The sequence below is a fragment of the Tenrec ecaudatus genome, chromosome 2 (genome assembly GCF_050624435.1).
Source record: "Tenrec ecaudatus isolate mTenEca1 chromosome 2, mTenEca1.hap1, whole genome shotgun sequence".
NCBI lineage: Eukaryota > Metazoa > Chordata > Mammalia > Afrosoricida > Tenrecidae > Tenrec > Tenrec ecaudatus.
Window position 1 is genome coordinate 73,169,830 of NC_134531.1, and position 15,715 is coordinate 73,185,544.

The 15,715-nt window shown below is 45.9% G+C and overlaps 1 protein-coding gene across 1 annotated transcript in view; it reads left to right on the forward strand.

Moving 5' to 3' along the window:
- Nucleotides 1-15,715, forward strand: part of IQGAP2 (IQ motif containing GTPase activating protein 2) — a 326,459-nt gene that overhangs the window by 236,822 nt on the left and 73,922 nt on the right. The window contains exons 15-17 of the mRNA XM_075541193.1: nt 5,264-5,431; nt 7,515-7,657; nt 9,956-10,126. Of these exons, the coding sequence (XP_075397308.1) occupies nt 5,264-5,431; nt 7,515-7,657; nt 9,956-10,126 (482 nt within the window). The remainder of the gene's footprint in view (nt 1-5,263; nt 5,432-7,514; nt 7,658-9,955; nt 10,127-15,715) is intronic.

Consider the following 15,715-nt stretch of genomic DNA (forward strand, 5'->3'; position numbering starts at 1 on the left):
AGATAGAAATGAAGGCTGCCATCACCTGAAGATGAAGAACCCGTTTAAGAAAGCAGCTCGTCACTGTGGTGCTTGGTTTTCAAATTGTGGCAACCCTAAGTGTGAAAAGTGGAACTGCTCCCTAAAGAATAAGAATAATAATTAATACACCAAACTCTGCCATCGAGTCAGGTCTGAGTCATAGCAACCTTATAGGGCAGAATAGAGCTGCCCCTGTGGGATTCTGAGACTAGGTTTTCCCAGGAGTTAAGAGCCTCTTTCTCATGTGGAGCAGTTGGTACATTTGAACTGCTGAACTAGCTGTTACCAGTCCAACACTTTGCCACCCAGGTTCCTGAACCATCTCCTATAGATATTCAAATAGCCTCAAATCATTCCAATGGTGAATGATCCCCCATCCCCACCCCCATCGTGCTCCAATCCATTTAAGGAGGTATTGCATTGTTCTAGTCTGGATTCTGCTTCTATTTAGCCTGCAAATGTTACATTGTTATGTTGAGACTCAAGGCCTGTTGACTAAACAACAAGAGATTTTCCTCCACACATGTGATTTTGTAACACACACTTGTGCACATTGAAAATCCTAACTCTTGCTCTGCCCTGCCCCTGGGAGAGTTGATACACTTTCTTCCACAACGTGTAACAACAGAAATATCCTGAGGTTTGGCTGGGCCAGGGCTTGAAAAGAAACCAACATTGTGACATTAAGATGAGAATTTCCCCATTTTTCAGCAAGGATTTTCATCTTAATTTGAAACACATTGTACATCCTTTCTTCTAAACACTTGAAACAGATTCTGGTTCCATGTGCTCAGCATCAAGTGCACTTCCAGATAATGTGGTAAGAGGAACTGTGTTTGGCCACATACGCTCACCCAGGCTAGTTCGGGGGCGGTACCGCACAAAGCGCAGGACTGACTCATGTTCACTGGAGCATCTTGTTTGTGGGGAGGCCGTTTGACTCCTTGGATCAGGATTGCTCAAGCCCTTTTCATTATTCCCCCTGGGAAGTCTTTGAGATCCCCCGCCCCTGAAGAGCCCCCACCGTTAACTTATATTACCAACATGCATCGTACAAGGGAGCATCAAAAACAGTTCAAGGACAATGTAGAGAGTAGAATTTTTCCCACAGACCTTTTGAGGCCCCGCTGTGTCTCTGGTCATGTGCTTTCTGTATAACCATGTTTTTCACACCCACCCCAAGACCCAATGTTTGCTCTGTTGGGTTGATATTAACCACATAGAGAACGCATTCCTTCGAGCTTGCTGGTATGTGGCTTCGGACACACAGCAGACATGCGACATGGTAGGTTAAGCATTGGACCGCTAAGGTTTCGAGTGCACCAGCCACTTCGTAGGGAGAAAGATGAAATCAGACCACCGGGTCCTGTAGAGGTTCACAGTCTCCAAACCCCGGTCTCTGTGAAGCAGAACTGGCCTGCTGGCAATGGAGGGAGAGGTGCAGAAGGTGCCTTGTTTGTTCCTTAGTAGGAACCCACCTGGCTTTTTCTTTTTTCCAAACCATGTCATTTGGAGCTAATACAGATATCCTTCCATAGTTCAGGCACATCAAGTAGGATTGTGCAGTTGCTGCCACCATCGTTTCAAGACATTCTCTTCCTTTGGAACTCCTTGATATCGGCTCCCTTTTACACACACACACACACACACACACCAAGGTACCGCCCCCCAGGAACCCTTATTCTTTTGCTGTCTCTATAGGTTCACCAATCCTGGGTTTCATATACTCAAAAAAAAAAAAAAAACCCAGAAAAACATGTAATAAAAATTCAAGAGGATTACCCCCAGTAACAAAATACATCTGAGAAAAAGCCAGTATGAAAGAAGAAAGAAAGAAAAAAAAACCAGACCCTATCCCACAAAGTAGAACTGCGCTTACGGGTTTTCAAGACTAAATCTTTCGGGCAGAAAACCTCATCTGAGTGGCTGGTGGTTTTGAACTACTGACCTTGTGGGTTAGCAACCCAACACATAACCCACTGTACCACCAGGGCTCCTGGACTAAACACAAGAGCAGTGAAAATGGCTATCTCTAAACCTACACACAGGAGCCAGCCTGCTCTACTCATTGTGAACTCCTCGGCATACACCGGGCCTGTTGTTCCTCTCTTAGGCAAGTCTCTAATATGCTTGCTGCTGGTTCTTCCCGCTTGAAGTCCATGAGAAACCCATCGGGGTGCACAAAAAGCAGCCAGGAGAGCTAGCTGATAGTGAAGGAAGACCAGGGAAACGGAAAATCGTAGGGCACGTGAAGCCTTATTGGGCAGGAGCAGGTTCCAGAATGATGCCCTTTGCCCTTGTCTTCCAAGTGAGCAGGGGCAATTTGAAGCCTCCCTGTGCCCCATATCCATGAAGATGGCAGCACTCCTCACACCAGGTAACTGATGGTGGAAACAGACACCAGGTAACTGATGGTGGAAACAGACACCAGGTAACTGATGGTGGAAACAGTTTGTGACCCTGACGTTCAATGAGCAGCTGTGAACCCAAGAGTCAATGAATAGATGGGCATGGAGGACAGTCCCTTCCGTAAGATGACCAAAAATCACCGTCGAAGGAAGGATGGCATTAGAAGGTCATGTGACAAATCCTAGCGATCATTTCCAAAAGAGTGGATGAGGAAACTAGCAAGTGCAGGTTTGACGAGAAGCAGGATGTCTGACTCCCTTTGGGCCACGAGGCTCCCTACGAAAATGAGTCCCTGCAGAGGTGCCAGCCAAACCCACCAGCAGGGCCAACCCCTCCGGGCTGCAGTGGCCTCAGTCTCCCATGTCCTAGGACCACTTTGAACTTCAGCTGTTTCTCAGGTTACTGCTGGTGTTTCCGACGGTAGTGTCAGCGTCACAGAACTGACACTGGGCTGTCTGACGTCAAGGTTGGAAGCCATGCACATGCTCCTCGGATGGACTGGGACTTCCCCAGCATGGCCTCTCAAACAGGACTTCCTATGTATTCTTATGAAGACCGAGCAGCTTGGAGTCAACTTAATGGCAAGAGGTTATCCAGGAGCAAATAAGTCAGCATAGCACCAGAGTCCTAGAAGGTTTCACTCCTTGTATTAGAACATGTATCATTTTAGTGACATAAAGAATTCTACTGACAGCTCTGAGCAAAGCGCCAACCGCTTTCTTTGCACTGGGGATTGTGGTTAAAAAGATAGGCAGGCTAGAGACCCTTCTGGCCTTAAGGTCATTTCCTAGGCACACTTTAGATTTGGGAGAAAGTGCTTCTACCAAAATGAGTTTTCATACATAGAGTACACGTCAGTTAGCCAGTAAGCTCACCTGGGACCCCGCTCCTTCTGCATCAGTATCTGATGATAAAGAGCACTAAAAGATTCCTTTTTAAGGTAAGCTGCCTTTTACTGAGTGAGACGGGTCAAACTATAGGATGTAATTCCTGTGGGAATTCTTCTTGGCCATAGATCTCTCAACCCCATGACTTCTCAAATGGCAACCCTCCCATTTCCCCCTGGCTACGAAGCCTTCCTGAAGGAGAAGAGGGAGCAGTGGTTGACTCATGTCTGTCACCCTCTAGAAGCACGGTCAGACCTTTGTTCGGAAACCTGGGCTTTGTCATGAAAACTCTTCTGTAGGCTGAGTGGCTGCTTCCACATTTGTAAGATTTCATTTTCCAGCTGTTGCTAGTGAGCACTCGGTTCCTCTTGCCCATCCGCACTCTCACCCCTCCATAGTCATAATATGCAAACTCCCTACCATCAAGTCCGTTCTGGCTCACAGCGACCCTACAGGACTGAGTGGAATTACCCACTTTGGGTTTCTCAGACTGTAAACCTTTGTGGGAGTAGAAAGCCTTATCTTGATCGCTCAGAGTGGCCTGTGGGTTGGAACTTCTGACACCACGGCTCCTCCTGTTGGGAATATGTCTTCATGACAATAACAAAATGACTTGCCATGGAATGCATGTGTATGTGTATATATATATATATATATATATATATATATATATATATATATATATATCATGTTATATATATCATGTTTTATATATATATAAACACATGCCTCTCACTCTCATTTCTTTTCACCAAGATCGTTCTCTGTCTGTAAAACTGTTTAACCTAGCTTCTTTCACTTTTTTGTTTTCTCTATCTCCAACTCAGTGCATGCACACGTTGTGGAAAGGGAATTGCGTTGGTTGGGCCAGAAGATTCTTTCATGAGTTATAAAGAAGTCACCAAGTTAGCTGTGTCTAGACACTGTCTAGAGTTCAGGGTGGTCTTCTCGTGAGGAGAGACAGACATTAGAAACAGGATAAAATGCGTGTGCTCTGGGTGTAAATTGGTTCCAGAAAGGCGTTTCTAGACTCCATGGTTACAGAGCTTCCAGATGCGCCTTCCTGGAACAGCTGTGTAGATTGTCAGACAAGCCCACGAAGTGGACCACCACTCTACAAGGGGATATCAGACTTACCCGCCTTTTGCTTGTTCTAAAATAAATGTCTTCCTAAAGCTGGTTCTCAAAGATTGATTACCAGCATAAGGCTGCCTGTCCCCTGTAGGCGTGCGTTCACCCCACTTCAGAGCTGATTACAGCTGTGAGCAAAGCCCATCAAAGAGAGGAACCAATAGTGCGGAAGGCAATAACGCAATGTTAGCCCACCTGGTTCTGTCAGATGGTTCTGTTCTTACAACCCAAGCTGGTAGGCAAATTGGTGGCTGGATTGGGGACATTCTCTCAAAGAGTTAAAAGAACGGCTCCTTTCTTTCCTACGGAAGCAGCCCTGCTGGTGCCGTGGGTCATGCATTGGGCTGCAGGCGGCCACCGTCCTCTGTTTTTACGGCCTGTACAGTTTGCCGAAGAAATGGGTCTTGATGATCAGCTTCTGTAGATTACGGTCAAAAAAAGCGTATGGGGCAGCTCTAGTCTGTAACCCACAGGGTCTTCAAAAAGCACAGAAACAGCAACGTAGATGCACACAAAAGATGCCATGCCCTGCTTGTGGAGGACGTTATATGCTGGGCTATTCAGCACAAGGTTAGCAGTTCAAAACTACCACCTGCTCCTCAGGAGAACATTGAGGCTTCCTACTCCTATCAAGATTTACAGCGTCAGAAACCCACAGGGGCAGTTCTCCTCTGCCCTTTGGGTTCGCTGTGAGCTGGAATCAACGCGGTGCGTGGGTTGGGTTTGGTGTATTCCTTTCCTAGAAGGTGAAATGCCGCGCCCGTCAGGGAAAGTCGAAGGGAACCACTAACAGAAGGCTTCTTTTCATTGTCCAGGGGTTAGTCTGGTCATTGATGTTAACCAGTTTTTGGAGGGAGAAAGAGCAAGGGATATTTTATCTGTGTTGACATCTTCCAGTCAAAATCCAAATGACATAATCCCCGAGTGCGCTGACAAGTACTACGATGCTCTTCTGAAGGCCAAAGAACACAAATCTAAAAACGGTAAGCCTTCTTTCTTTCTTACTTGGGAAGGCTAGATATCATTTTGAACAGGATGGTTTCTGTAATGCTAGAGTTTCTTGATTTTAAGACAAAAACTACTCGATTCTGTTCCTCTAGTCTGTGCTTTTGTCTTTATGCCAACACCACATTGTTTTCATTACTGAAGCTTTCTAATGTCTTCGGAAGGCCTTTAACAAAAAAAAAAATATTTCCAATCCTTACGCTGCAAAGAAGAGAGATTTTCCAGGCAAAGGTTGTAACCACCAAGCCTGTGCACCTTGTGTCTTGGAAAGGAGAGGATGTTTATTCTTACCTCTCAAGCCTCTGGTTCTAAGATGTCTCCTCTCTTCCCAGCTGAAATGTTCGTCCTTATGTGGCTCATTCCTCCTTCTTCTTCAACTTAGCTCTTAAATAGAGGTATGGCTTTTCCTTAACCGTCTCAAACGTATACTTCCTTTTAGCGTGCTCACCTCAATTCGCAGGGATCTTTCTTTTATGTTTCCCCCAAATACCCCTGTGAAGCCTTTTTCCAGAACAAGCTAACGACATGTCTTGGGAACACGTAGACGCCATGCTAGTAACAAGCTCTCCTCTCATGAAAACAATAGAATTTCCTCTCGGCTATTCCCCACTGCCATCCAGCCCAAAGGAAGCCTTGTAATGTCAATCCAGTTGACCACCAACTGAATAAAAACTTCCGCTGCTGGTTTCTAATCCAATAGATACGGTTTCACCATCGTGACGGACCTCCTTTCCTCCCCACAGAGAGTGGCCATACGAAGTTTGAGTGCTCGTGCAAAAGCATTTATGACTCTGATCTACTGGTGACCCAAAATAAAATTAGTTTTTGTGGACATCCTAGTTGAGGATAACAGTATATTTTCGAGTAGTGCAACATTTCCATAGAGATGAACAGCTGCTAACAGTCCATTTGGAGCGAGAGAACTCTCCCTTCCAAGACAGTAAGCATCTAGAACAAATGGCTGAGAGATATTTAAAACCACATAAAGTATCAGCGTACTTGAAGGGCTTTCAGGTTGTCTCTGGTTAGTTATTTGAGTCCCTGTACACTGATGCAGACATTCACATGCGCACTGGTCACCTGGAAAGCCATTGAGTCTAATGCTCACTTGGCAACCGTTGACCTAGGGTGACCTAAGTCAGGACTTTCATTGTTGTTGTTGTTGTTGTTGTTGTTGTTGTTGGGCTCAGGAGTCGTGACCAGATGACAAAACAAAGGTATTTATAAAGAAGGAAATGAGACCCATGGTTTCATGAGGAAGTGGTCTTCTTCTTGACCAGTTTAACTCATGGCTACCATAGATTTTCCAAACCCCTGCCAGAACATTGCTTACCATATTTTCATGTATAACATGCCAAGTCAATGTGCACCTACATGCAGGACACATAGATAGCGCTCATGACACGTGCACTGTTTGCATTTTTCCACCTCCACGTTCTCCTCATTTTATGTGATGGTGTGGAGCACCATGAATCACGGGAATCATGCCAAGTCTTTTCCCCTGATTGAGTGACTTCGAGGTTGGGCACAGGCCATTCTTTTGCAGAAGAATTTGTCACCAAGATGCGGTGCTGTGGGTTTGCTTTAACATGGATCGTTGTCCACCTCCCCCCACCCTCCCACCTCCCCTTAAATGTGGGTCCTGTCAAAGAAGCTATTAATTCAGATACGAAAAGACTTTCTAAGCAAAGAGGATTTTGTTCAGTGGGCTTCTAGGCTGTTTGTGGCAGTATTCCTGCCTCCCTGGGCCATACTGGTATGCTCTTGTTTCCTCTCCCATCTCCTCAGCCAGTGTAGATGCCTGTCATTCTCGTGAAAAAAACTGGGATTCGATACAAGCACGAGACACCCTTCTCTCCTTTTCCTGGGCCTAGCCAGGAACTGCCATTGACTACATAGAACTCCGCCCCCGTCATGGATCATTTCCAATGGCTCCAATGGCCACCATCTAGATATTTTGTGAGAAACATATGGTAAACACTGGATTACTGTACATAATGACACAGGTCGTTATAGATTTGGTGTTCCTTTGTAAAATTGAATATGCTTTTCTCTCATCAGTGTCTGAAGAAGGCCCGTGGCTCAAATTCCTCCTGCAGGACAAATATGAGTTTTATTACAACCTGGATTCGAAGCAGAGTTCCTGGGAAATGCCTGAAGCATGCTCCCTTAAAGAATCATGGCTCACGGGACAGGAGATTGAGGTAGGAAGATGCTATTTGAGAGAGTATTAGACCAACATCAGTGTGGTTGCTTATGTGTTCTTGAGTTGTGTAAGGAATTCATTCATCTCCTCAAAGACTACGTTCAGAGTGAAATCTCCATGAACAGCAGTTGGACATGACTGTGTGATTACTGTCCTTTTGGAATTTTTTTCCATGGACCCCGGTGGCAGAGTGGTTCCAAGGTCAGCAGTTTGAAGCCATGAACAAGTCCTCAGGAGAAAGATGAGCCTTTCTCCTCCTGTAAGCAGTTACAGTCTCAGGAACCCACGGGGGCAGTCCTGCCCTGCCCTAGAGGGTCACTGTGAGTCCGCATGGATTCAATGGCAGGGAGTTTGGGTGTATTTGGGGGTTTGTTTTGTTTTAGCATAACAAAACCAAAAACAGAAAGCTTTTGGCAACTTATTTTGGATGTAGATTTTTTTTAAATCATAATTTTATTCCTCCCACCCTAACCTACCATTGGACATGATAGATTTCCAACCGAGATGTGGTTTCTCCAGAGTTTGTGCTGGAGAGGGTGCTCCAGGTGGTTTGAGAAGCAAGGGCAGCACTGAACAAAGAATGGTGTGCTTCTCAAGAAGGAGCCCTCCTGGCACAAGCAGGGGCATGCTCTGCTGCCACCTGGAAGGCTGCCAGCTCAAGCCCACCCACCTGCCATCTGTAAAGGTGGCGGCAAAGAAAAGCCCGTGGCGTGTGCACCTCCATCACATGGGGTCCCGGTGAATCAAAATCCATACCACTGCACCTCAAGGCAATATCTTCCAAGAAGGTCACCCCAGCTGTTTTTATTGAGTCAACACGAGGTCTTCTAGAGCTTTGGACGTGTCCCAGTCTAAACGTGATTCTAACAACCCAAGGGGGGCGGGGGGTGGTGCATTTTATACCTGGTTTTGAATGAACCTACCTGGTAAGCAGTATCCAGTTACCTACATGCAAATAAAAGTTAACCATGATACAAGGTATCTTTTTTTCCCTTAACCCAGTGGTTCTCAATCATCCTAATGCTGTGACCCTTTAAGACATTCCTCATGTTGTGGTGACCCCCCCCTAACCATAATGTTATTTTCTTTGCTACTTTATAACTGTAATTTTGCTACTGTTATGAATCAGGCAACATTGTGAAAGGGTGGTTCGACCCCCAAAGGGGGTCATGACCTATAGGATGAGAATTGCTGTCTTAACATTAGCGATCCCATTTAATCCTTGACCCATATTTGATAGCTTTGTTCATTAGTTTTTACTCAAAGGCTCCATATTCTCTCTGATATCCTTTTAAACCAAAGACTTGTAAATAGTTCTTACGGGAGATTTTAGAAGAAACAATGCTTTCACTGGCATGGGTGTTGAATATTGAAAAAAGGAGAAAGAAGCCCATTTAGAAGGGTTGGTGTTAAAATTCTCTTTTCTTCAAAAATCACTTTTTTATTATTTATAAGTCTCGGGCACCTACTGATTTCACTTCCCTCTAAATCTCATCTATTTTTGTCCTATTTCCAGTTTTTATATATAAAAAAATCTGGGACTGAGTACCATTCTTCTCTCTCCTCTGGTTTCTTCCCTCCTCCCAGCAGCAGTTCTCATCTGCCCTCTCTATCCCTCCAAAAACATTCTGTGGTTCCCAGAAGATCACTGGGGCTCTCCCCGACTGCTTGCAGGGATCTCCATGCACCAGCCCAGGGAGGAAGGGGAAGCCTGGGACTTCACAGGCTTGCAGTCTTCTTGGGAAGCCTTCTGGGCAGCGGGGAGGAACCCTATTCTCACTGTGGCTGCCCTGGTCCCTGGAGCTCAGGCCTCACACCGAGTCCTCGGGGCATCGTCTATTCCATCCTGACTCCGAATCTTGACATGATTTACCCACAGTCCTCTGCCATCTCAGCACAGGTAGAGCAGCGGTTCTCAACCTGTGGGTCTTGACCCCTTTGGGGGTTAAACGACCCTTTCACAGGGGTTGCCTGATTCATCACAGTAGCAAAATGACAGTGAAGTAGCAATGAAAATAACTTTATGGGTGGGAGGTCCCCACCACATGAGGTACTGTTTTAGAGGGGCGTGGCATGCAGAAGGTTGAGAACCACTAGTGTAGGGGATCCTGTGATTGGCACTAGAAAGATGCTATAAGCCAGGCCATCCCTCAGCTCCGGCCAAAAAATGGTAGCCTTGTCACTTTCTCAAGATTTAAAAAAGAAAAAAAAAAGTCCAAAGCCCTCAGAAAACAATGTAGCTAGTCTCCTTTCACCTGGTATGTGAAGTCTAACCTTAAGAATCCTCTCTTGCCAGGACATTATTTCGGAAATCACAGCAAATTATATCCGTGAGAAGATATGGTCTGCCCCAGAAGACTTGATTCTTCGGTTTAAGGACACAAATGTCGGACCCCGCCTCAGTGAAGAGTTTGAAGTGAGGAAACTGTTTTTGTACGATCAAGAAGCGTCTGTGATCAAAATACAGGTATGTGAATCATCCACCACTGATGACGGCAGACGCTCCTGTCCGCGGGCCGCGTTCTGTGGGAGGACAGTAAGCATCTGCAAATGCCAGAACCTGTGTGAGGCAGACATCTCTCAGAGAAGGAAAATGCAAACCTTTCCCACATAGAGGCCGCGCCCTGGCAAGGGAGGAAAATCTGTGAGACCCAGAAAGACAAGGCAGTCCCGCCAGGTTCCTGCTCTCACAGATTTCATTGCATTAGGTGGCGGACAGACCACTCTGACTGCTGGTTTTCACCCCGTCCGTGCCGCTCAGTCTGCCACCCTCTTGCTGTGACAGGAGGGATCTTGCTGGTGGGTGGCTTTTACCCTGAGGCCATCAGAGGGGCTGCAGGCCCACTTGCCACCAACGTAGGTGAAGCCAGAGAGACACCTCCGATCACGTCCCTAAAAACTGGGGCTCCAGGCATCTCCTCCTTTCTGAGTCAGGCTTTTTATAGGTGGTTTTTAGCTCGGTTAGTGCTACGGAGTCCTAGCTGAATTGCTGTACTCTCCAGCCAGAAAGAACAGTGCAGCTAATGAAATACAAACATACTTAGTGTCTCCAAGGGGCTCTTTCTCCTTTCCGTGATCTCTCATTCTCTGTTGAGGCTCAAGAAATCCCCATTCTCAGTGTTCAGTTATTTTGTTGATTGGTTCGTTTGAAGTTGCGTATCACTTACCTATTCTGTTGGTTTGGGTTCGTTTCATTTAAGTTGTTGTTGGGTGCGTGTGACTTGTCTGAGCTTGCTGGCTGGCCACAGAGCCATCTTGCTGGATGGAGCTGTTTCTCCTCTGTCCTTCTCGTAGCATCCTGAACTTCACGGCGTACTGGGTGTCAGAGGATCGCGGTTTATCCATGTGTGAGTCCAAACAGGACCATGACCGAGTGGCTGTGTTTGGTGGGCTGTTGCTTTGGCCAATAATTATGATGTTTAAAATCATTTTATTGGGGCTCATACACCTCTTATCACAATCCATCCATCCATTCATGTGTCAAGCTCATTTGTACATTTGTTGTCATTGTCGTTTTCAAAATATGTTCTTTCTACTTGAGCCCTTGGTATCAGCTCCTCATTTTCCCCTCCCTCCCTCACGAACCCTTGATAATTTATAAATTGTTATTATATTTTCATGTCTTACATTGACTGATATCTCCCTTCACCCACTATTCTGTTGTCTGTCCCCCAGGGAGGGGGTTATATGTAGACCCTTGGGATTGCCCCCCTTCCTCCCCCCCACCTATGAGATTTTCTAAGTGGAGTACATTGACGTGACAGAGCTGCCCTTTGGTCAGCAGCCACGGACATGCCTGCCACCCCTACCTGGCTGCAGGAGTGCCCGCCACAGAAGTGAGTTTAAGGGCATTTCTCTTCGTCTGTTCTCGTCGCCTGTTGTGAACATGGTCCACGCGCAAGTGTTCGGCCTTTCCCAGAGCTCACAATGATAACAACACTGGAATTATTCACTTTTTATGGACATTTTCCCTTACTGCTGTCACTCAACGCATTTTCTAGGCAAGGCGCATGTGAAGTAAAAATAAGGTAAGCACCTTTTAGGACCGTGAGCAGAAGCCTCCCAACATAGAAAGGGCCATCATCTGCCCTCCTTCCAAGGCTCTGGCTGGCACATAGAGTGACAGCAGCTGTGACGAGGCCACGTCTCCAGCCTCAGAATACACAGAGCCGCTGCAGTGGAAGACCCGAAGAGCCTGTTAGTGCAGTGGCCACTGCTACAGGGCCGGGCGGAGCGATGACGAGGCTGGGGAAGAGCAGGAGCCGTCACTGTGCCTCTGTCCTCCTCTGCAGAGGCAGCAGGACTGATAGCAGTGATTGACCTCACGTGACGCCATCCCCACCGAGCCTCTTATGCGATCATTTTGAAGTTTGCTCACAAGGTAGCCATGAAATGTGAAGGACGAGGCTGCGTCTCGGTGACAGGCCAGAGCGGCAAATACCGTCAGAAGAAACCCGCTGACCCCACAAAACCAGAAGACCTTGAACCAAAGGGTACCCACTGATCTCATCTCTCACCATACAGGCTGCCGTCAAGTAGGATAGCAAACATTTCTTCCCTGGCTCAGCCGGCCCTGGACATGTCAGTGTTACATTCAGAGCAAGAGACAGTCAAAGCTTCTAGCCTCAGCCAAATCATACTTTCACTTACCACCGACACCACCCTCAACGCAGTCTCCGTGGAAATACTGACGACTGGTCGTGGTGCAGAGAGTGTGTGTGTGCAATATCCAACCCCGTCCCGTGCTCATAAAATAACTCAGAAGATGTCCGGGTAGTCCTGGCATGAAGTCGGAGCGAATCTGTTAACCACATTATGTTGGAGCAATCAGATGACCCTGAGATCCTTATAAAATTGCCTAAATTTTGGAATGCTTGAGCTGAGGGTAAATCTTCTGGAAATATTTATAGCTTTTTTTTAATGGAATGACTTGTGAAATATAAATGAAGTAAACATTTAAAGAGACTCTTCTTCCAAGAGATAGAAGAAAAGTGAAAGTGGTCTCTTGAAGACAGCCTGGGTTTCGGGAAAGGCACGTCAGAGAACACGAAATGAAAACCACCAAATGGAAAGGCGGGTCTCCGGAAGAGAAGGGGACTAATGAGCGTGTCGAATATAATCAGAGGAGACGCTAAGACCGTTTACATGGACTTGAGGAAAACCAAACATGTCTCCCGTAGAAATCCTAATACCCATTTCATTACAGGGTTGTGCGGGTTCAGTGAAATAATTCTTCCAACAGGCTCTTCCCACCATGGGCCTCAAGAAATGTTAGGCTCCATGAAAAGCGATCGAGATGATGGCTTACCGACATATGACTGGGACCCCTGTAGAACTTGGTGTGGACGGGAAGAGGTCAAATAAAGGGAGGGATGGTAGAGAAAAAGTCTCCTCTTGTCAAGCTGGAATGCCACTTTGTAGGAAAAAGTAGAAACAGTGGCTCTCTTAGTCCTCTTGTGCCTCTATCACACACACACACACATACACACACACACACCTTCCTTAGCCTATTTGTTTTAATCTCCCTTTTCTCTCAGAAGAGAATGAATCAAAATGTACCCTACGTTAAATCTGACTCGTTAACATAGCAAAGACAATCCACTCCCAGTTGCGACTCCAGCAATAGGCATGGTGTTGTAGTTGTTAGGTGCCATCCTTTCTGTGATGACCTCGTGTCCAACAGAATGAAACGCCGCTCCTTCCTGGGTCATCCTCACAGTGGTTCTGAGGGTGGAGCCCACCCAGGTGGCCACTGTCTGTCCATCTCATTGAAGGTCCTCCTCCTTTTTGCTGCCCCTCTATGTTACCAAACATCATGTCCATCTCCGGGGTCGGGTCTCTGCTGACAACATGTCCACGGTACGTGAGGAGAAGTCTTGTTGTCCTGACCTCTAAGGAGCATTCTGGCTGTACATCTTCCGAGACATTTGTTCTCTTGGCAGTGCATGGTACTTGAAACCTTCACCAGCACCATAATTCAAATGCCCCAGGCAGAGATTACAGTTGAAACCACTACAGTGGCAAACATCAAACCTTAGAACTGAAAATTACTGGGTGACCGAACTCCAGTGCATGTCCCAGGCAACCTGGCAAAGAGAAGCTTCTCTGCCACAAGGTCAGGTGACCAGGAACAGTGGCAGGGTTGCTCCTGGTAGGAAGGAGGAGATCACCCGGTTGTTTGAATGTGACTGGCTACTTGGGTTGAGAGAATCCCTGGTGCCCTAGATCGTTACGTGGTAGGCTTCTAACAGCAAGGGCTGCCGGCAGCAATGCGGAAGAAAGAGGAAGCTGTCTACTTCTTTGTGAAAAAGTATAGTCTCTACCCTGTCCTATAGGGTTGCTGTGCTTCAAATCGACTGTGGGTGTTTTGGTTTTGTTTTAGTTTTAGCTTGTTTTGGAGGAGCCCTGGTAGCAGAGAGAGTGGCTACACATTCCACTGCTAATCAGTAGGTTAGTAGTCCAAGCTTACAGCAGCTCTGTAGGAGAAAAGATGTAGCAATCTCTTCCTCTAAAGATTGCAACGCCTGGGCATGTTCTACTTGGCGTCAAACTTCTGTAAGTCAGAATTGACTGGATGGCACACAACAAGCCTAATTCACACTGGTGGCTTCATTTTACCATTACACATAGGGAGATATAAATGTTTGGGACTTTGGGGGGGCTTGTTTTTAACTAGCAAATGTCATCCAAGAAATTGTGCTCTGATTTGAATATCACTCTCCTGGCTGCTAGTCAGCAAACAAGGCAACCAATGTAGCAAGCCAGATGTTCTAAAGGTCGCCAGATAGAATCTGTAAAACAGCAGTGACCTATTGGGAAGTTTCCCTTGGTATAGGTGTGCACGACAGAGGAATTATATGGTAGCAAAGCAAAAAAAGATGCTACTCCACATTTTTTCATATACGTTCTCATGGCAGGAAAGAGAAAAACACAGAGGTTTTTGTAAATGTCTTTTTCTATAAAAGGCTGCTTCTGAATAGCGTATGGTTTAGAATTTTAACTTCTTTGCATCTCCACCAATGATCCCTTCCTCCCAATTATGTGCCTGTAGTTGCTTTCAATCAACAGCTTCTAATTAGAAGAGCCTTCCATCTCATCATGGCTATGCCTAGAAGTGCTATTATTACCACTGAATAAAAACTCTAGTCCTAATAAAACTTAATTGCACAAAATGGAAAAGTATAGAATTTTGACAAATGAAATACTGAGGCATGCTACTTTGGGTTCCTGTAGGCCCAAAGTTTTATACCTAGCCAAGTTGTCTTTAAGGAACCCTGGTGGCAGAGTGGGTTATACCTTGAGCTGATAACCACCAAGTCATCAGTTTGAACCCACTAGTTGCTCTCCAGCAGAAAGATGAGGCTATCTGCGCCTATGAAGATTTTAAAAATCTCAAACCCAAAGGAGCAATTCTACTTTGTTTTGAGGGTCGTTAATCATCTATTTGATGGCACTGAGTTTGATGTTAAGTTGGAAAGATAAAAATAAAATGTTCACAGATTTAAGTGCATCCTAGAAAAATCTAGGTGACCTATTAACAAAGAACTACAATGCAATAATGAAATCATGGGGGGGGGGATAGCAGTGAACATTACATTTTTATTACATTAAAAGAGATGTGCAGAATAGATAAGTGGGTTTCATTCCACAAAAATAACACCAAGAACCACCCCAGCAAGTGTATATGGATTAATGTTCACGAAATTCCAGTGACCCACCAATAAACAAAAAACAAGAACAAGCACCCTGCCATAGAGTCGATGGTGCCCCACGGTGGCCTTATGGGATGGGATAGAACTGCCTCTGTGAATTTCTGAGGCTCATTATGTGAGTAGATCCAGCAATAGAAACCACTTTTTATAATCTCTCTTCGGCCACTTTTGTGCACTCTCTACTGGTGATGTCAAAGACCAGATTCTCCCATTAACTCACAGATGGCAGACTGCAACAATTTCCCCTGGGGGAGGGGATCCAACTAGATGATGTGTTAGTCCGGGTTGACTGCTTAGGAAAATTCAGAGACACTTGTGTGTGTCAGAGAGAGCTTTCTACCACA